Consider the following 23,664-nt stretch of genomic DNA (forward strand, 5'->3'; position numbering starts at 1 on the left):
GGACTATACTTACGTAGACAGCACTATAGCATTGCATGTTATGTATAGTCATAGCACTTTATAGTATATGGTTTCATTGTATAGATATTCCACCGTTACGTCTTAGCTTGCGCATGTTTCACGATAACTACTTTTTTTGATGTATGTGATGTATTGCCATGCTGTTTGTTCTTGCTTATTGTAAATCGCGCTGGATTAAGAGCGTCTGCTAAATGCCTAAATTGTGAATTGTAATTGTTCAAATTCTATGGAATGTTTCGTGGGAATAAAAATTAAATAAAAAAAGAGGAGGAGGGAGAGCGAGAGAGAGAGAGAGGGGGCGGGGGGGACATAACCCATGGTTTCTAAAATATACCACAATGTGTTCCCTCTGGATCCACGGTGCAAGGGTGTGGAGATCTCTCCACAGGGTGTGGAGAGAAAACACCAAACTATACCAAACACAAAGCAGAAACCTTCCTATATCATACGCCAGAGTGGCAGCCTCCTCCAGGGTTGCCATGTCTGCAGTCAGTGGCACAAGTCATAAAGGCTGACGATGGAAAATGCTTCAGAATACATTGCCATTTTGACACTTTAAAAATGCATGGAAGAAGAATAACCGAAAACAGCCTCTCACTTTATAGAAACCCAGTGTTTCTAAAAGTGTAAAACCCAGTGGTTCTGAAACACTTCCGTGTCAAGGAGGACCCCCAGTAAATAACAATGTAAACGTGTCCGCGTGTATCTCTCTCTGTCTGTGTTAAGAACGTATAGAAGATGTCTGTGAGCTTGTCTGTGTTAAGGAATGTATAGAAGGTGTCTGTGAGCTTGTCTGTGTTAAGAACGTATAGAAGATGTCTGTGAGCTTGTCTGTGTTAAGAATGTATAGAAGGTGTCTGTGAGCTTGTTCGATCGCGTGCATGTAGATTTAAAGCAGCATCTTTTGGTGCTCGTTTTCGTGGACCTGCGGTTGCTTGTTTCTCTCGCGAAAACACTGACGGCATCCCAGGCCCTTATATTACTTACTGCCTGGGAGAGTGTGAGAGTGGGTGGATGGATGGGTGTGTCATGAAAACACACACACACACACACACACAGACACACACACACACACAGCTAACCACTTCCTGGCCCTACATAGCTGGTGGGGACCGTAGCGGTCAGGATAGCCTCCCATCAGAGAGACTTCAAACATTCCATCGTTACCGAGGTAACGATCCCACGGCCTGGCAGGCACTATAGCCCTCCCTCCCTGCATGCATGCATGTGTTGGATTGATTGATAGAATGCTTTATTAATTAACGCCAACAGTACATATGCACTGTAGTGTATAGTACAGTTAAAATGTAATGCAACAACGATATCACGGTAAACACAAGGGCTTGTTTCCATTGTTTGGTCCATTTAACGGTAACCCATTCTGACCTGAGATCAGATTCATATGAGGTTTCCACTGGACACACACTGGTCTGATTAACCCATTCTGACCCGAGATCAGATTCTATAAATGTCAGTCGTTCTTCGATTTTTAAAAAATAGCAGAGCTACAAGCTCGTAGCGCGCCACTCGGTGGTGCGCTACGAGCTTGTAGATCTGCTATTTTTCAATAGCTAAAGCATAACATGATGCTAAAACCAAAATGGGTTCCCGTTCAGAATGGGTTAAGACGTACACACATCGTCTCTGTCGGGTGGAAAGCTGGGGGTTTTTTTTCAAGCACAAAAGAGATCGTCAAGTTCGAGCTTGCAGATCTGCTACTTCTGATGCTTCTGTGTGATGCGTGTAGTATGATCAAGTTTATGGAGATTTGTTTTTAAATAAATAAGTTACAATATGGAGATGAGAGGTTTCTGATGACGCGGCCAGCCATAGCGTGGCACAGATTTGCTATTTACGTTTATTTGAATCATTTTTTGCAAGCGTTTATAAATAACTCAAATCTTTTGCTTGTGGAGGTCCCTCATGGAACAAATGTTTTTTTAAACATTATGTTATAATTTAGCTATTGGAAAATAGCAGATCTACAAGCTCGTAGTGCGCCACTCGGTGGCGCGCTACGAGCTTGTAGGTCTGCCATTTTTGGAAAAAAATCGTGAAAATGTGGCGCAAATCCTTGACAAAAAAAAAACGGTCAGGATTTAGAAGACATAAATGGGTTAATGTATGTTTTCTGTTTTGTAATAATAATCTAAAAAGGCTCCATGAAGCCTGCATGGCTGCTTTCAGCTGAAACAGCACCAGAGAGAGAGAGAGAGAGAGAGAGAGAGAGAGAGAGAGAGAGAGAGAGAGTGTGAGAGAGAGAGCGTGAGAGAGAGAGAGAGAGAGACAGACAGAGATGGATGGATGGATAAAGCAGATGTCTCGGGGCTAGCGATTATTCCATTGATTACTTTTCCCCCCATCAACAAATCAAGTGTCATTGTGTATATACGCTAGGGCTGTCAGAACGAATTTCATAATATGAAAGAAATTCGAATATTTAAAAATATATATATATTCGAAAGCTAAAATTGCCATTCGAATGGAGCTTTTATCATTTATTAATTCTATTTAATATTTTTATTTTGTTTTATGTTATTTTATCCGCTCACTAAATGTATTGAGTAACGAATCTACCGCTGTGAAATCTCCCATCTGCACGCACGCACACACGGTCACACGCGCGCCTCGTCACCTCCTCCCTCCTCTGCACGCATGCACACACGCAGTCGCACAGCGCGCTGCAACTAAGAAGAATCACTCGCATGTTTTATTAGTACCGTCGAGTCTGTCGCATATTGTGGACAGTTTGAAAATGCGGGTCCTACGTGCATTAAACCATTAACGTTGGTCCGGCTGGTTTCATTTTGTCCTACGCGATTACGTGAATCAGCATGGCTGCGCCTGCAGTAGGCTATTACCAAAACAAACACATGGTAGGCTACTTTTGTGTTGCACATGGAAAGCAACTGAAAACGACCATGGATATATTAAAGACAGTTCCCCTGTGCTGCTGTGCACAGCGGAGATAATGCAAAACTCCAGGTACGAACCAAAACACTGACTGTCTGAAGCTGATCATCCACGACTATATCTCCAGACTAGTCCTGCAGTCCCGCAATGAAGGAAAGACAATCTCGCCTCTCACTATAGTCCACTACAATGCCATTCTAGCGTTAAAACCTACATTTATGTGTTATTCAACAATTACTTTAGCGCAAAATATAGGCATCTCTATATATCTTCATTGCTATTTACTAATGATGGCCTGTTCATCGTGACAGCATTCCGTTTAAAAAGAAAAAAGAAAAAGTTCATGATTCCTGACTAGCCTACTCACTACTCAGACTATACTGTATCAGAAGTATACAACGTTCACTGTAAAATGCATTTGCACTATAGACAGACAACAATCTTACCGTGCTGAGTGCACTGTGCTCAATAAAACAACAGTTTAAACGCTATTTTGTGCCGAAAACCATTATTACATGTTCTGATAGTACTGCTTTGTCGTTTGGAAGGGGGGGCCCTCTAGTGGACAGAACGTGCATCGTCAAAACCTTGTTATTCTGTGTATTATTATAGGCTAAATATGAGCTAAAATACAATGTAAATATTCGAATATATTCGAAAATTACAAATAATTAAGCAATGAAATTCGAATTGGATTATAGAGGTGAACTGACAGCCCTAATATACGCACAATGCTGCCATGGGTATATATAAAGAAAATGAAAATCGTGAGCTTGTAGATCAGCTATTTTAAACATTTCTTTGGTAGATTTTTCTGAAACGTTTCACCCGTATGACATGCTCAACAGAGGGCGATCCATCGGTCATTAACTCTTTACTTATTGTATTACTTCATCGATTTCCTTTTCAAATAATGGATGAAATCGAAACAAACGGGCAGCACAGTTGCATGATGTATTATCTTCTTGTGTAAATGGATTAACCCATATTGGGGGCGGGAACCCCTTTTGGCATTAGCACTATGTTATGCTTTAGCTATTGAATTTCTTTTTTGAAAAATCCAAGAACGACTTGACGCAGAAACACGGCGTTGTCGGAAAACTGTCGGGATGTGTATACAGAAGAATCTGATCTCATGGTCAGAATGGGTTAAATGGAACAGACGGCAGTGACGGGCGAGGACCAGAGAGACATGAAGGAGGACGGATGGGGAAAGCAGATGCGTCGCACTGCTGCTCCCATACTCCCACAGAGAGAGGCTAAGCACTAAGCAGGCAGGCGACTGGACCAAATATGTGCATGTAATGTCTCCTTGTTTGTCTGCCGCTCGCAACCGACACCGTTTAGTTTGTGCATATGGCATCTCGACAGGAGTAACAGATGTCCTCGGTCCCGAGAGGAATACAGTACAGTACAGGTGGTGTAGTGGCCGTCTGGGCCCTGTCGACTACCGTGTTCCGTTTTGACCCGAGATCAGATTCTAAAAAAATGTCTTCTATACATCCTGACAGTTGTCTGAAAAAAGCTATGTTTCGTCGTTTTTTTTCTCCAAAAATAGCAGACCTATACAAGCTCGTAGCGCGCCACTCGGTGGCGCGCTGTGAGCTTGTAGATCTGCTGTTTTTCAATAGCTAAAGCATAACGTAATGCTATAGCACCAAAAGGGGTTCCCGCCCCAAAATGGGTTATTTCACTGACGAAAAACTAAATGGGAACTCAATGAAAACTAAGCTATGATGACTAAAACAAAATTTGCATTGGTGACAATTTCGTCAACAAATAGAAACTAGACTAAAATGTTTGGAAGGGACTAGTGGATCCAGACTTCCAGAGATCCAGTATGAGTAAAGAGACAAGTCATTTTACACTCGGTCGAATGCTGAAAATAGCGATCTACAAACCCACAACACGCTCGCGAGCTTGCAGAGATCGGTGCTATTTTCAGCAAGCGTAAAATCTGCCATTATACGATCACAATCGAGGCACAATCAAAACACTGAAGCATTTATTTTCAGATGACTAAAATATGACTAAAACTAAATAAAATTCTACTCAAAAGTACACTAAAAATCTAAAATTTGCTGCCAAAATCAATCAGGGTCTGTGTTCGATCCCCAGCTCCTCCTCATGTCGAAGTGTCTTTGAGCAAGACAATGAACCAACAACCCCTCGGTTTAACCCATTTTGGGGCGGGAACCCCTTTTGGTTTTAGCATCATGTTATGCTTCAGCTATTGAAAAATAGCAGATCTACAAGCTCGTAGAGCGCCACCGAGTGGCGCGCTACGAGCTTGTAGGTCTGCTATTTCTGATAAAATCATATTTTAACTGATAAAATCATATTTTAACTGATAAAATCATATTTTAACTGGGGTCCCACCTTGCTCCGTCTCCTATTTTTGGACAATTTGGTCAATATTTTACCAATTCTTATAGTATAGTAACTGGTTGATGACTTTTGATGCAGTAATGGTCTTCTTTCTTTTTATTTTTCTTTCTTTCTTAAAAGTCCATTAATGTTATCTGGGGACCCACCCTAAATCATGTGGGGAACCCACTGGGGGTCCAGACCCACAGGTTGAGAACCACTGTGTTAGCTCACTATGTTTGTCATGCTAGTTGACAATGTGTCATTGACACAGGAGAGGCTCCAGACCAATCACAGTCACAGGAAGTTCTGGAAAGTTGGCTTAAACAGAAGCACGCACGCATTCACATGCACGCACGATATTCTGGTGTGAAAAGGTGAAAGGGGTTCTTTCAAAGTTCTGTGGTTTGCTTCATTGATATGCCACACACTCAAGAGTGACATTAAGAAAGCTCTAATGAACACACACACACACAGTACACACAACCAGTTTCGTGCACATGGACACACACACACACGCACGCACGCACAAAGAGATGACGATATGGGAGAACATCCAGAAAATTAGCATTCCCGACAAAGCCAGGGAAGCGTTGATGTGGAATGTGAACCAGTGGAGAGCAGATTACACAGTTAAAGGTAACAAAGATGGTTCTGTCAGAGGAGACAAAGTCTCTTAAACCAGATTTAGAGAGGATTGAGACTCAAAGATGAAAGCAATAGACTTACTTATACAACAAAAAGACAGCATCCCAGCAAAGATATATATAGGATGGCATTTTCCATTCCTATAAGTTCATGCTTGAAGTCAAAGACATTGCTTATCATTCCTAGATATTCATTCATGTTTGTCAAAAAACGTGAATATACTCCTTGTATACGGATTACGGAATCATGCGTCAGAACAGAGCATCAGTACACTCACCTCATAACTTTACATAACGACTATTAGTATTAAGCTGTGCAACAAAGCTGAAACCATGGTCTCTAGAAGAAGTACAACTGTCATCTGCTGAGTGTGTGCGTGTGCGTGTGTGTGTGTGTGCGCGTGTGACTGTGTGTGTGCTTACATAATAAGTATAAGCATTGCCGCGAGCCATGAGCCCCATAGGGCTATTTCCCATGTCCTTAGCGTGAGGCAGCTTGGTGTACAAGTATACCCCCTGGCCTGGACATGACTCTAGTATGTCACAGGGACTCGTCCGTCAATCCAACCCTTGACGCCGAGTGCCAAGCAGGGAGACAGTAACTGATTCCCATTTTTCATAGTCTTTGGGTGACCACCAGGCCCAGAATCTAATCCTGACCTCCCAGTCTCAGGGCGGACACTGTCTCTAAACCACAAGGCCACTGGAGCTGGCCTGGTTTGTGCTCGCTTTATACAGACGGGTAATTATTCAACTGAATGAAGTCAGCACTTTGTAATAGAGGAGCAGCTATTTGGGATCACACAACGCTGAGTCACCCCCTCTCTTCCTCTTCTCACACCGTTGTTGAGTCAATCATCGCCGTGAGCACGCCATCCAGTCACAACAGGCCTTTATGCCAGACCACAGCCTCACACATGTACATATACAGTATATGCCGTGCACTTACAGTAGAAGGGGTAAATCCTCTGGAGGATTTGGCTGATAACGCTGTATAGGACACTGACGAAGGTGTGTGCGCACTTTTGCTTAGCTGATTCAACGCGTAATGCTCTAGTAAAAACAGAATTGAAGTGGCAGTTTGCCGACTTGAAGATTTATTATGTTACCCCAAGTTTGTTTGGTTTTGTTTTGTTTTATGCTATGGTGTGTAAATCACTCTATTCCCTCTCTACGATATACTGTAAGAAGGCTGTGAGCTGAATATGAATTTGTATCACCACTAGCCAAACCCAATCCAAAAAATGCACTTAAAAACAACATAAAGCAGACTAAAAAAAGTGCTGTATAATCGAAAAGAAACATGAAAGACCAGTTTAAAAGATGAAAGGGACAAAAAAAAGAGAGTAATAAAACTAAAAGCAATAAGACCATAAGAAAAGTGAAAAGAAAGTCAACTCTCATATTAAAGGGGAATACCACTCATTTTTCAACAAAAAGTCCCCCTATTCTGTGTTTCCCAGAAAAATCATTAACAAAAAAATCATTAACATGGTGAATCACATCTTGATTACATCATCAATATGTTAATGTTTTTTTTTGAGTGGTGCAACCACTCCAAGGAACAAGTTCACCTATGTGTTGGTTCACCTACCTATGTGACGTTAATGAGCACCAGCATGACTATGAGTACCAGTAGGGGCGCTGTTGTGCCAGAAACAGAGAGAGAGAGACAGTGCTGCACTGTTGCCTGCTAATGAGAGAGAGAGAGAGAGAGAGAGAGGAGGGGGGAGAGAGAGGGGAGTTGCACCACTCAGTTCACACAGGTGTGATTTTTTTCAGACCTCCAGTTCTAGGAAACACAGAGTAGGGGGACTTTAAGTTAAAAAAGTACTAAGACGGGATTTAAAAACCAGGCAATAACCGTTTGGAAGCAGAGATTGAACTGCACAATCGGAGAATTAAACATAACTTGCCGTTTGGAAGCAGAGATTTAACTGCACAATCAGAGAATTAGACAGTCACAATCTCTTAGTAAAACGCATCTAAACGGCAGTCAGACAGATATTTTGTGAAGCCACTAAGGAAATCGGGACTTCCTGAAAGTTCATATAATGGCCTGTTGTGGCGCTGTATTTGGGCCCAACTTCACCTAGACTTAATAAACATGGTCATGAATACTTTCTGCTTCCAGTCACTATAGTTTAAACTCTCATTTATCATGTCATAATGTTCTTTTTGGAAAATTATGGTCCCATTTATTTAAAAAATACCATAAAGTCAGAAGAGTATATGTTCTGAGGGGCGTGGCTGGCTACCGTTATACAGTCTATGACCGGGAGCCACCCCCGTTCCGAGTCAAATTAAAAACCAACGAAGAAGAAGAAGAAGAAGGGGGGGGGGGGAAGTCCCGCCTCGTTGTCTGGGCCAGCCAATGGCCAGCTGGGCCCAAACGGATCTAGAAAGATGGCGATTTACAATTCAAGGACTGACTGGCTTCATCTTATACAGTACGTCCATCTCAGACCCCCCCCCCTCCTCCTCCTCCTTCTGCAATTTTCGGCAAATGTTCCTCCCCAGAATAGGGATCCCAGTGTTCAAGTGGTTAACCTTGGCCTTGAGACTGACCAGCTGACCACACTGGTCAGCAGAGCCTGAGTGACCTTCAAACTTGAGGTCAATTCTAAAAAATGTCTTCTATAAATCCAAACTGTACATCGTTGCCGTCGGGCAGAAACCTTTTTATTTCCGCTATAGTATTATTATTAACGACATACTTGATCATAATTATACTCCAGCGTCAAACAAAAGCATCAAAAGTATACCAGATCTATACAAGCTCCAAAATGCCTCGCTTCGAGGCATTTTGGAGGCTTGTAGATCTGCTACGTTTCCACCCGACAGAGACGATATATAGAGAGCTAATCTAGAAATGACAGATGCTTTCCCAGTTTGAATGGGTAAAAAAAAAACACTTAAACCCATGGGGCGCCGATGGCCTTAGTGGTCAAGGCACATTGTACACAGTACCACATGGGTTCGATTCCTGAGGAGCCAGCTACGGGAAGCCAGTACAGGGAGAATGCGCTAATCTTGTTTTTTCCCTGTAAAATACGAGCTGCATCATTCCGGAACCAGCTGCGTTGAGTGTGTGTGAGATGAAAGTCTGGATAACGGCAACATAAAGGACATCACCGTTACGGAAGTCACGCCGGGCTCCAGATAAAAAGCATGTATGACCCTTAAGACTTGACCTTATAGATGAGACCGAAGATTAATAGTTTGAACTTTTAAGACTGGAGCGGGAGATATAAGGCTATACATATTTACGCGATGGATATCTATAAGGGGATTTGTGAGAGAGTGTGTGTGTGTGTGTGTGTGTGTGACTGTGTGTTCGTTCGTTCTCCGGCATCACTGGAAGCTGCTCTGTATGTCAGAGAGATGTTGAGGTTGCTGTCGGACAGAAACCTCGTATCTCCATAATTATTTTAACCTTTTGTGTTATTTTTTTTTTGGTACACTACTAACTCGATCATACTCCACTACAGTGACTACAGATACAGTGACTGACTGCAAGAATATACATTATTACTTATTACTTTTCAGGATTCAAATGAAAAGGATCATCAAATACAGCAGATCGACGAGCTTATAGTAGAGGCGTTCATTTACAAAAGAAAAACACACAAAAGAAAAAGGTAAAATATGGAGATAAGCGGTTTCTGCCCGCGGCAGCAGCTATTGTGTGTTGTCGGGGACCTGCAGGCTGCGGATCAATACAACTATAGACTGTGTGTGTATGCCCCCCCCCCCCCCACACACACACACACACACACACACACACACACGTCCCATACCCACCCAGGGGTCAGTGCCGGTTTCCTGTGACATGAATGATAAACGGCAGGTACTACAAGCAGACACGTCAGAAGACATGTGTAATGTATGTTTGTGTACACAGCTAATCTGTACACATGTATTGTAATCACGGCATGTGTTGCGCACGAGAGCGCACACACACGGCCCCATCACAGTAACAAACACACACACACACACACACAGGGTGGGGGGTGGGGGGGTCGAGAGAGCAAAGAAAGAGGGGCGGTGCAGTGAATCAATACCCGATCTTTTTCCATTTGCTATATTGCACCATTAACATTCCCCAAGTATCCGTTTACAATTGAGTTAGTGCTTCCTTGTCCTATACCAATCCACCCCCATGCATGCCCCTGACACACACACACACACACACACACAAGAAAGAAGGCCAAAGGATCAGATTTCCCGGCTTGCTCTTGGCCTAACCTTAGTAACCTACGAACCCGGTGGCATCTTCACGTCCAATATGTGCCGTGATATTATTTGATTATTTGACACACACACACACACACACACACACACACACACACACACACACACAAGAAAGAAGGCCAAAGGATCTTATTTCCCAGCTTGCTCTTGGCCTAAGCTACGAACCTACGAATATTCACATCCAATATGTGCCGTGTATTTCCCAGCTTGCTCTTGGCCTAACCTACGAACCTACGAATCTTCACGTCCAATATGTGCCGTGATATTATTTGATTTCACACACACACACACACACACACACACACACACACACACACACACACACACACACACACACACACACACACACTTTAAATGTTTATTTATGTCCACATAATGAGAAGTAGCCTACAGGAATACCTTGTAGGCCTACAAAGGACATAAACACTGCCAGTGCAGTTGACAGTGGGAGAGCAGCCAGTTACAACGTGCATGGACGGCAAAGCATCGTTACATACAGTGCATCGTTACATACAGTACAGCTGGAATGTCGGACACAGGGCAGCAGACATACATCATGGATAAAGGAACACACACACACACACACACACACACACACACACACACACAGCATCAGCCTAATGAGAGTAATGTGCAGCGTGTCCCCAATGTGGCTCACACCAAATATAATGAATGTAATGTATGTGGTCTGAGGGAGAGAGAGAGGGTGAGAGAGAAGACAGACAGACAGACAGAGAGATCAAAACAGATTGAGAGAGGAGACTTTTCCATCATAACAGCATTAATGTGTGTAGACTATGCAAGTATAAAACATAATTAGAGCTTGGATTGGAAGTCCTTCAAAAGCACAGTCTAGCCTAATATAACATAATGACATAATAAGAAGCAGATGTGTATTGTTGTAGCATCACGGTGGCTTTGCAGATGAATGAACTGTAAACTGAAAAGTCAGTGACCAACAGCTGACACACAGAGAGAGAGAGAGAGAGAGAGAGAGAGAGAAAGGCTTTGACCCATTTCTCACATGTTGCCCAAATTTGTACCCTTAGGATACCTAGACTTTAGAGACTCTCAATGCACTCACACAGTCACTGCTGACGAGTGAGTGTGTGTGTGTGTGTGTGTGTGTGTGTGTGGCTATAGTTGGCTACAGACCAGGCGGTCATTTAAAGAGTTTATTTCTGACCTGTAACGTGTCCAAGAAGACGCTCCGTCTGAACTTGCCTCTCCGTATCTCCATCTCCAGGGCAGAGCCGCGGGCCACCGTGGCTCTGGCCGTCTGGTTCCGACAGAACATCGTGACAAAACAAGTAGTTTTCAACTTTGTGTGAATTGTATCCCTTTTTTTTCTGCCGCGCTGCGTCCTTCTTTGAACTTCACAGAGTTTGAAGAAGCAGACTTGAGAAAGAGAGTGGGGAGGGGGGGGTACAATCTATTCCGACAAAACTCTCAGTTTCAGACGCACACAGCCAGCGAAACGCACGGATATATCCAGGTGGCACTAAACAGTCAAACAAACCAAAGCAGCAAATCTCCCTAGAGATGTTTTTCCCAGTCGCCAACCCTGATTCAAGCAGTCACGCTTTCTCCCCAGCTGCCTGCCAGTCCCTGCTGAATGCACTGAGTCTAATCGCACAAACACACTTGGAACAATCCTCTTCCACTCTGTCTTCTTGCAGAGTCACTTTCTTTTTCCACGCATCCAGGGCAGACGATGTAGTGTGTCCCCTGTTTGCCCGGCCACAGACTACACAGACAGACAGACTTCACTGTATGACTGACACCGCTGCTGGTGACACGGTGACCTAACTTTTGCCTCTCTCTCTTGCTCTTGTTGTGTCCAGAGTCAGAATGAGTGAGACCTCTACTGGCGAGGCTTTGATTAGCAGTTAAACATAAAATGACGTGAAGTGATTCGACAGATTGGTGAGTTCTCAAAGTGGGCTCCGGCGGGACCCCCCACCCCGGCACCGCCCCACGGGTAGAATTACTATAAAATCAGTTAAGTATAACTGATTAAGTAAAACTAAATCAGATGCTATATAACTATAATTAGTTAATATTGCTGTAAGTAATATGTTTTGGTTAAAACAAAAAATAATTATTGTTAAAAAGTTAAATATAGCTCTATCTAGATTCAGAGACTGAGATAATTTGCTACAGTGTTGTTTATTCAGTAACAGTCAGTAATACATAGACGCTATTGGAGGTGGGTTGTCATTGTCAATTTCATCCAATCATGAGAGTTATCAGGTTTAATTGTATGTGTCCCTGCTTCCAATTGTATACAGTAAGCCTGTGCTAATTTATTTGTGTTATCACTTCCACTTGTTTATCCTGTGGTAGGCTATAGCTGTAGGAGTTATCTCTCCTTATTGGACGACAATGCCAAAACATGTATTTTCTCTTTACTAAAAGAGTTGGAGAGTCAGAGAGACTATAGTGTTACTGAATACGACCAGTCTCTTGGTGAATCTTGACCCTAAAACATTTCATTCTGTGTGTAAAAAAAAGAAAAGAAAAGAGTTAAACAAATGATATTTATTCATATTAATTGAATTAAATACAGACATATATTCAAACTATTGTAAAAGAATGGAATTGTCACTTAAAATAAAATGGACAATACAAATATGGTGGCAAAAATCCTTGATTATGCAGGTTAAAATCCTTGATTATGCGATGAAATATGCGCTTTTACGCGGTGGAATTGCGGGAAGTTGCGGAATATGCGGGACGTTGCGGAATATATGCGGAAAAGTTCCATTCTGCATGGTTTGGAGGGGCAACGACTTATGAAAGATAACATGGAAAATAACAACTAACGATATTACAACTATATATTCTATATGTGATTCTAGTCAACTGACTTTTACTATACATATTAACGGAGTATGGCGCTATTTTGTGCATGCCATTATTGGTTAAAATGTTCTATACATTTTCACAAATAAAAGACAGTGAATGTAAGCAGACTATAGCTCACATGCATGTGATGCTTTGTGAGCTTGTAGATCAGCTCATTTTTTAGCTACACGGTGGTACGACAATGTATACAAAATAATAGTCTGACTTGAGTGACCTATGGCAGTGGTTCAGTCAGTGCCATAGGCAGGGTCTTGAGCAGTGTTGTTAGCTAAGCTCACTAAGCTGTCGCGGTGGTGCGCCTTTCCTGGCTTTGCTCTGGGCCTGCTCCCACAGTGTCAGTTTACTTGCCACTAGGTCCCGGTGGTGCCTGACGCAGTGCCAGCCTCATCCTTTTCTCACTCTGACTTTGTCTGTGAAACGTGGCACTGTAGGTCCCCGTACTAGAGGACCACATTTCTGATGGTGTCCGTCCTTGTGACACCTATAGTGCCATTTGGAGCATTCTTGTGTAGACTCCATCCAGGGCCCTTTCCTGTTGTGCGGTGAGGGTCCATGTCTCGGCCCCCATACTCGACTCCACTGTAGCTATACGAACAGCCACCTCTTGTGGTCTTCTCCCCCCCCCCCCTGTCTGATTTCCACACTCTCCTCGTCCCATGCAAAGCAATATTCCAGGCAATTCCGCCCCCACAGTGGCAATAGTTTTGTCCTCTATGTTAACTGTGAGTATACTTTTGTTTTCTTATAGCATTGGGCTTGAGGCTGATCTGCCTGCACTCCATTTCGACGACCAGTAGTTCCATTCCTTCCTCAGCTGTAGCCGAGACTATACAGGGCAATGTCACCTGCGCATAGTCAAAGTCAGCGTACTAATCATGACGGGGTGTGCCGTGTATACTCGCCTTGACTTCCTCAGGATCAGAGTGAACCCCATGAGTGCCAACTCCCTCTGACATTGATTAACAACACAAATATTCTCTCATGGGAGTCCTTGGCGAAAGTATTTTTGAAAAAGCCAGTGAACTATACTGGCCTGCATGCCCTATGGTGTATATCAGGCAAGACCTTGGTCTGCTGAGAATGGTTTCAATTTAATTTCCTGCCTTGTTGTCGTATAGGCCGCACGCACGCACGCACCACGCACGCACGCACACACACACACACACACACACACACACACACACACACACACACACACACACACACACACACACACACACCATGGAGGGAGGGAGGGCCGGGGGTGGGGTGGGGAGCATTGTGTTATCTGCCCTGTCACTACATTTTATTTACTAGCATCTCCAACAGACCATGAAGATGGATACAGCAGGAATGTGAATCAGAGTGCGCAGGCCCAGCAGCCCCCCCACACCCCCACTCCCCCCAACCCCCACTCCCCCCCGGGGGTCACAGTGGAATTTAATGGACCTGCTGTGAGTGGAATTCAAAAGAAGTCAGATGGTCAACTAGGATCACTGAGGCAGGGGTTACACACACACACACACACACACGCACACACGCACGCACACACGCACGCACACACACACACACACGCACGCACGCACGCACACACACACACACACACACACACACACACACACACTCGCGCGCACACACGCACGCAGGCGGGGGGGGGGGGGGAGGTTGGGGGATGTAGGAAAACACAATCCATCTGCAATAAAGGCTCACATCCATGTGGCGGAAAAGAGTACTCATATTTCTTTACTTAGTATAGCAAAATGTTGTATTTTGTCTCCGTGCTCTTCTAATGAGACCTCCTCACCTATATATACACGATAGACACAGCTAGTCCAGCTGACACGGACTTTGACCTGAAGACGGTCAAGATTCGATTCATCCTGCACTGAAGCAAGCAGTGCAGCCGGCACCTGCACAGGTTCAACTCAGGGGTAGAAGACCACCATGCACCGCTGTAACCTCTCTCACACAAACATCTCCCCCAATTATCGCCAGTGTTCGATCCGCCAATCCATTTTGGTGCCGGGAACCCCTTTTGGTGTTTTTAAACATCGTGTTATAATTTAGCTATTGAAAAATAGCAGATCCACAAGCTCGTAGCGCGCCACTCGTCTGCTGTTTTTCTTTTTTTAATCGTGAGAATATTTATTTCGGAAATTTTGAAGAATTTTGAAGAACTTAAAAAAAAAAAAATTAGTCTCTGTTCACTGAGTCTCCTACCAGAGTCTCTGTTCACTGAGTCTCCTACCAGAGTCTCTGTTCAGTGAGTCTCCTACCAGAGTCTCTGTTCAGTGAGTCTCCTACCAGAGTCTCTGTTCAGTGAGTCGTCGCCGATCATCAAATTATTGGCTTAGGGAATGGGACCAAAACCAAAACATCTCCATGAATTCCAGGCTGCATGGGGTGAGTGTGAGTGAACTGAACCCCATGCTATTTTTCCTGCGAATGTTTTCCCTCGGTAAAATGGATCCCGGGGTGGTTTAAGTGGACAAGTACATTTTTGGAGTATGTTTTGTTAATGTGCTGCAAGCACATGACTTTCACTCTGCTATTTTGACTCGCCACAACATTTCTAGGAAGGGACTCTTGGGATGGAGCCAAACTTATACATAAACACATTAATTAACCGCTTGAGCACAATTTCAAATATAGTCACATGTATGTATGTATGTATGTATGTACATGCTGCCAGCTCTTGGTGTCTTCATTTGGCAGTGCTATAGTCTCATTCTCCTGGCTGCTGTATAGAGCGTCGCAGTCCCTCCCCCTTTCGGAAAAACGAGTGGCCCAGGAAATGAATCCCAGTGCATTTTCCCCCATACGCATTTCTTAAATTATTTATTTAAAGACCTTTTAAGCGTCGTATATATACGAAGCCAACTCTTGTCGTGACAAATCATGACAACACACACACAGTATTTTGGACCAAACAAATAATTACAAAGAAGAAAAAAACAACAACAAAAAAGTGTTGTAACCTTGCCGTTTATTTTCTCTACTTTCTAATTCTTTGTTTGGCCCGAAATGTTGTGTTTGTTGTCATGATTTGTCACGACAAGAGTTGGCTTCGTACGACGCTTAAAAAGGTCTTTAAATAAAACATTTAAGAAATGCCTATGGGAAAAATGCATTGGGATTCATTTCCTGCAGGGCCACTCGTTGTTCTGAAAGGGGGAGGGACTGTGACGCTCTATACTGTATGTTCTGTATAGATGGATTCTTGCTGGTAACGTGTGTATAAATACGGCATGCAACAGTCTGGTGTATAGCACCTGCATCTACCTTCAGGGTCCAGCATCCACTGCCATATAGGAGAACCGACTCTATACCGTTGCATGGAATTATAGAAATATTATGGGGTTTGGTTTTACTAATTTAGCTGGCCTGGGACCCCCATGGGATCCCCCACCCCCCTGTGTGATTCATCCTATACCGGCATGGCTTGTTTTCGGGGGTTATTTTCATAGACCATGGCTGCTGCTTCCTTCTCTTGGCAGAAACCTGGCAACAGTGCCCGGCTGTGATCTCGACTTAAGCATGTCTGTCTGTCTGTCTGTCTGTCTGTCTGTCTGTCTGTCTGTCTGTCTGTCTGTCTGTCTGGTCTGTCTTTCCTAGAAGGAGAGAGACCGAGGGAGGCAATGTGAAATGCAGATTATGTTTACACGCCGCATGCCTGTATGGTCAAGGCAGAGAGGTAAACAGTCGCAGAGCCAGAGAGCGGTGCCTTTTCTCCCCAAGCTGGGAATGACCCCCTTTTTTTTAACTTCTGGCTGCAGGGGCTGGATGGTGGAGCGAGACCGCATGCACGCCAGCGTTGGGCAAGCGATGGGTTTATATATATGCAAAACGGCTTTGTTATGGCTGATTCTTAAATCCCCTCTGAGGGGAAAAAGATAGGCGCCAGGATTTAACTCATCGTTTTTTTTTTTACGGTATACATAATCCTTGGTAATATGGTAATGGGACCAAAAAGAAACTAGCATTTTATTCTGACTCGTTATACAGTCGACAGGTGTGTTCAACTCTCGCAGGGACCACAGAGGTTGTTGTGTGTGTCCTGACTGATGACGTTCAGCTGCTGACTGACGTTCAGCTGCTGACTGACGTTCAGCTGGGTGCATGGGAGAATATTGATTGATTGAAATATTTATTAACAGTTTGCAGAATTACAGTACATATCAAGCACAAACTCAACGCAAAGACTGTTAACTGTGAGTGGACGACCCAATTAAGCATTACACTTGTTTTACAAGTCAATTCAGATTTTACGGGGGGGCCAGTTTCGAATCGCAGCCGTCCGTATATAGGTGCCCTTTGAGAGCGGTTTTGAAGGAGGAGACGGAGGCTCTAGGTCCTCAATGGCAGATGAGTCAGTAGGATGCAACAGCAGTGACAACAGCGGTGTTGTCTTTGGCGGCACATTTAGATTTTAATTTTAGTCCTATAGTCTCTCTTCAATAGTTTTCACTTAGTTTCAGTCAGTGGAAAAAGGTAGTCGACGGACATTTTTCATCTTCGTTTTTAGTCGACGAAAACAACACTGGACAACAGAGACATGTGTGTGGGGAGGAATTAGCACATTGATTGCCAAGTATTTAGTCATTAATTATCCACTGTTTTCCAGTGTTTTGACCTTATTTTGTTGACCCGCACGGGATTCCGCCATGTCTCCAGGATGTAAACAAAGGATGTCTTTCACCCGGAAAATAGATTTTGTAAACACGAGCATCAGTTCTTTAGTTTATGAGCCATTGGATATAACTTGTGTTTTGACCATAAATGATATCTGGGGAAAGAAACCCCCAAAAATGAGGAAAAAAGTATACGGTTGTTAGAGGGGGTATACAGCATTGGGGAAACAGAGCTATATATGTCACTTTTTACGTTTCAAAAATCTTTTGAAATATATTATTATATATTCTTTTTCTAAATGTAGGAAAATAAAATGGGATCTGAAATAGCACATTCTGCATATTGAGTACTTTTATACTTTAAGTATATTTTGATACCAACACTTTTACTCCAAGTGCATTTTGAATAACGGCCTATCACTAGAATGTCTAACATTGCAGTATTGATACTTTTACTTAAGTATATAAAAGACAACACTGGTTTTCCTTTTCCCTTTCGCCCACACATGAAACAGCAGAGAGAGCGAGGGAGAGAGAGGGGGAGAGAGAGAGAGAGAGAGAGAGAGAGAGAGACAAGAAACCGCCAAGAGTCAAACTGGCAAACTGTCAACAACACTGGCAAAGTCACCGAGGGGTATAATAAAGCACTGGCCGCGGTCACTCAGTAGTCAGTCAGCACGCTAAACAAAGAGAACAGCTTTCTCACTGAGAAGAGCTACAGCTCGGCTGAAACAGCTGGAGGGGCCGAGGTGGGCTAAAAAGAGGAGACGATTCTTCTGCGCTCACGTCCTCCCACCACAAAACCCTCTACTGTTTCTATGGCTTCCTTCCGTCTCTCACACATACGCGTCTGTCGTATATAGCACTATAGACTCGTGAGGACGTCGACATTCTTTTTAGGCCTAGAAAACAGATGGAAATATATAGCTGACAAATTGGCATGATACCTCTAAATGTCAAATCCTAATCACACCTGAATCTCTTCCTAATGTCATATTAAATAGCGGATCTACAAGCTCATAGCGCGCCAGTCGGTGGCGCGCTATGAGCTTGTAGGTCCGCTATTTTTGAAAAATCGTGAAAATGAGGCACAAATATTTGAATATAATATTCTTTCAGAAGACTTTTTATTTATTTCGACGTCAGGCCTACAGTAAATGGGTAGCCTAACTCCCCAAATATATTTTTTTTTATTACAATAAAACAGACAAGAGTACCAGGAAAATGCTCCTCGCCATGTCTATACTTTTCACATTCTACTAGACTTGTGCGGGACATGGACCTGTACAAGTGTGCGCACGCACGCACGCACGCACGCACGCACGCACGCACGCACGCACGCACGCACGCACGCACGCACAACACGTAGCCCACCAGTTTATAACCCAGGCAGGGTGCGGGTGGGTATATAGTACAGGGGAGGCTGCGAACCACTGGCATGGCAGAATTGTTCATTGAGAATCCCAACAGAGAGAAGTCATTACAAAGCCAGCAGCAGTGGGACTCTGGTTGTTCCCACTGTAATTACATGTGGTTCTCTGTGCTCTAAATATCCTACCGAGCGCGCGCGCGTGTGTGTGTGCGTGCGGCCGTGCGCGTGTGCGCAAAAAAACCTCTCACCCCACTTCCTATACTCCTCATATCATCCCAGATTAGTACTATAGGGATATCCAGTGTTATACACATGCAGAAGACTAAAATACATGTTAACTGTATACATTGCAGATAATGGTAAACTGTGCATTTAGCGCCTTTATATCCAAAGCCGCTTTGGCAGTTTACAGTAGGCTATGCATTACATTAACCCATCAAATGGTGCATTTATATAGCGCCTATCTAAAGCACTTTACAATGTGCGTTAAATTCACACATTCACACACCGGTGGCGGAGGGAAACCGAACCTGCTCATTGGGAGCCGTTGGGGGTTCCGTGTCTTTGCTCGAGGACAATTCAACACTTAACTCCGGGGGGAGCCTGGGATCGAACCGGGAACCTTACAGTACCCAAGTGGCCGCTCAACTAAATGAACACTAAGCTATGATGACTAAAACTAACTAACTAACGAACTAGCAAACTAACTAACTAACACTAAATATACAGACAATTTCGTCAACAAATAAAAACTAGACAAACATTTTAGGAAGGGACTAGTGGACAAGAGATCCAGTAGAAGTCATTTTACAATTAGTTGCATGCTGAAAAATAGCCGATCTACAAGCTCACAACGTGCCGCGCTGCGACGTGTTGTGAGCTTGTGAAGCGGTCATTGCGACGGCATCAAGGCCCGCCAAAATACTTAGTCGACTAAATCAACTGTATAGATTTAGTCGACTAAAATCTTATGGCATTTTTAGTCGACTAAAACTAGACTAACACTAAAACATTCCAGGTGACTTCATTAAAAATGTGACTGAAACGAAGTGAAAACTATTGAAGAGACTATAGGACTAAAACAACACTGACCCAATGGAGGAAACCACGCAGCAGGGCGCAGAGCAGTAGGCGGTTCAGTGCCTTGCTCAAGGGCACGTTGGCGTTCTGCCAGGAGGAGCATGTGGGGATTGAACCGGGAACCTTTCCGGTTCCCATAAGCACCCACTGGCTATAACCTTCCTTTATCGCAACGGTTCACAAAGCGTGCCGCTGTGTTTTCACATCGTTGTATTTCTATTTTCTCCCAATAGGTATGGGAGATGGGTTTTTTTTTGTCGTTGGTTATATTTTCAAGCCGACTTTGGGTAATGCATCCGGCTTTGTCAACCTACCTTACAGACACCTGTATGTTAATGAGCCTGTAATGTTATTCATGTCCTATAAAAGGCCATGTTTGTTCTGCAATAAGCGATTAGTCACCCTGAGGAAAACACTTTTTTTTTTAATTCTTGCCACCAAACAAGGCTTTTAATTTGTCCACAAACAAGAGTGCCTTGGTTGAAATTTGTATCAAAGAGCAGCAAATTTTACTTTGCCAAAAAGACAGCATGCTCCTCTTTCTCTCTCTCTCATTCTCTCTCTCTCTCCTTCTTCCACCTCAAGCCTATTTTCATCCACAGGGGGAGAAAAGAAAAGCACCTTTAACGTCTGAAATGACCTCCTGCTGTGCGCTGTAAGCCAAGGGCCAGTATTTAATGACATACTATTCATATACCTTAATGCCTTTAAACCCCTTTCAACCTGGCGCCCCTACTAGTTTTATAGGCGGGAGGTCAGCCAGATGAGTGGCCTTCTTTAACCACTCAAATCATATACTTTGTAGTATGGTGAAAGCAGCAGATCTACAAGCTCACAACGTGTCGCATCGCGACACGTTGTGAGCTTGTAGATCTGCTGTTTTCTCCTTGCTATTTCGGAAAGGTTTGAAAGTCCTTTAAAGGTATCAAGGCGTGTAAAACACTGGCCCTTCAGCGACACAGCGGGGGGGTCAATTCAGACACTTTTTTTTTCTCTCTCTCTCTCTCTCCCGTGGACGAACGAACACATCATTTCTAATTAGACTTCCATCGCCCCCTACAGTATACCGTACGTCTAAAAGTAGGCTATACACTTCTAATTCGACACCACCGCCAGCCTCCTCGCTGATTTGTCGGACACCACACTTTATGCATTTCACCATTTTTCATCGTCCTATATCCTTCCAACCGCCCTGGAGGTATAACTAGGCACCCATCCTCACATGCATTTCAAAGCCGCTGTGATGATGATGATGTATGTGATCCTATATCGGGGTGTACTTGTGCACGGTCCACGCCGCAGCAGTGAGCGGTGGTGCGCCTCTGGGGAGAAACCCCTTTTGGCCTGCACTGGAAGTCTGGAGCGATGCCCCGGATTACCTGCTCTGCAGTGGCGGAAAGCAACAGCATGCACTCAAGTATACTGTAGTATTTCTAGTGCTATACTACCATTGCTCAGTGGCCTTGTGGTTAGAGTGTCCGCCCTGGGACTGAGGAGGTCGGGGTTCGATCCCCGGGCCGGGTCATATACCAAAGACTCAATGCCTCCCTGCTTGACACTCATAGCATCAAGGGTTGGATTGGGGGTATAAGTCATGTCCAGGGGGTACAGAAACAGGAGATAGGCTCCTGCCCCCTATGGGCCTCATGCCTCGGCAAGGCTACTTACTTACTTACTACAATTTGGGGGTACTTTACTGGAGTATTTCCAATGTCCGATGCATTTTACTTCTACTCCACGATACATCTCAGAGACAAATCTTGTACTTTTACTGCACTACAATATTTGAAGACTTTAGACGCTAGTTGGTTACTTTGTAGATTTGGATTATTATTAACCACTTCAGCACTACATTTTCGGCCCATTTGAAAATAGCCAATATCCAAGCTCACAATGCGTCGCTATGGTTGCGCTTTCAAAGAAATGTCAAAGAAATTAGAGAGACGGTCGGATGGCATTTATACCCGCCTTCTAATGAGAGCGCACAATCTGTCTTGGAAGAGCCACCCATCGACTAATCTAATATACTCGACAACCTTCCCACCGTGTTTCTTCACTAGTCCGATCCAGAAGAACACAGTTTGCCGGCCACTGCTACAGAGCTGACAATGAGGTTATATCTTCCTTTCTTCTCTGGCCTCAAAGCAGACCAGAGGTAGAAAACTGTCGTTCCCTGGTGTCATCGCTATAGGGACACATGCATCAGTGAGCAGGAACTGGGGATGGCAATGAAGGACCGGGAAGTCTGGCGCGGCGTTGTGAAATCCATGATCTCGACACGCGGTCGAAAAATGATGACGGTGGTGGTGGTGGTGGTTGCGCTCAGGTGGTTCCAAAACATTTTAGCTCAAGCCCAAAGACCCGGGACGCAAACTAGTGCAAATAGCAGATCTACAAGTGAGCTTGTTGATCTGCAATACATCTTTTTAATGAAATGCTTTTGGGAAATGTTGCAATTATTTTAACTGATGAAAAGTTGTGACTTTTTGGTTTAAACTTTTTTTAAATAGTATATATTTGTAATTGTAGGTAACGGAAAAAAGCATACATTTGTGACCCAGAAAATACTGGTCCGCGACCCAAAATGGGTCTCGATACACTGTTTGGTCAACCGTGTCCTAGAAGCACTGTCTGGGGTTGTATGAGGCTCTGACTATAGCAGATACATTTGTTTGTATTTCTCCCCTCCAGCAACGGCTCCAGAAAATTGTGACTTGGGGACTGTCTGGCTACTTATAGAGCAGGGGCTAATGAATTTCAATTCCAAGTCAGACAATTGTCTTTGTGGGGAGGGGGGGGGGCTTAGCCTCCACCAGATGAAGGCCTCCCCCCTAGAGCGGGCCCTGCCAATGTTATCCAGCATCGCCCAACCATGATAATAAAGAATAGCACTTGCTCATTAATGTGAGTGGATAGTACTGACTTCTGCTGGACAATGTTTGTTATTACAGCCACGTATTGCATTTTCATAAACACAAAAAAAGGTACGGTGCTTTGTCTCCCCAGTGGCATAAAGTGCCGGACCAGAACAAGAAACAACCCAAGGAAGCATCAGTTCAAGTCCGTTTCTCTCCCCTTGTCCCCCATATATGGGGGACTAGGTTGGTGGAGGGTGTGTAGAGCGCCCAGGATCACATTAGATGATTGACACGGGGGTGGAAAAATGGGTTACAAAATCGTGGGATGAAAAAATATAGAAAACAACCCAAGGCATTCGACCTCTAGTGCCAGTTACCGTTTCGACCTAGTATGTGGGATGGGGTCAATTCAGTCGCCTTGCTCAATAGAAATGTAATGTTTTTCGACGTGAAGACGAATGAGTGCCTTGGATCTTGTCTCGTTGGTCTGCAGTTTATGCCACAGGAGAGACAAAGCAGTACCTCTTGGACTTTGTTGCCATGTGTTCCACCAAAGAGCACCAAAAGATGACGTCATAATGGCTGAATTTACACGTCGCTGAAAATTGCCCGATCTACAGCGCGACGCGTTGTTTGTGAGCTTGTACTGTAGATCAGCTACATTCAAATCCCTC

At 43.9% G+C, this 23,664-nt stretch overlaps 1 protein-coding gene across 1 annotated transcript in view; it reads right to left on the reverse strand.

Moving 5' to 3' along the window:
- The window catches only part of LOC308317310 (rhotekin-like), a gene marked incomplete at its 5' end in the record, with an annotated part of 129,312 nt that extends 117,813 nt beyond the window's left edge, over positions 1–11,499 (reverse strand). The window contains 1 exon segment of the mRNA XM_080766210.1: positions 11,389–11,499. Within this exon segment, the coding sequence (XP_080622336.1) occupies positions 11,389–11,499 (111 nt within the window).
- Positions 11,500–23,664: the final 12,165 nt, after the last annotated feature.

Source organism: Protomyctophum bolini (assembly GCF_963924005.1).
Source record: "Protomyctophum bolini genome assembly, chromosome: 6".
NCBI classification, from domain to species: domain Eukaryota; kingdom Metazoa; phylum Chordata; class Actinopteri; order Myctophiformes; family Myctophidae; genus Protomyctophum; species Protomyctophum bolini.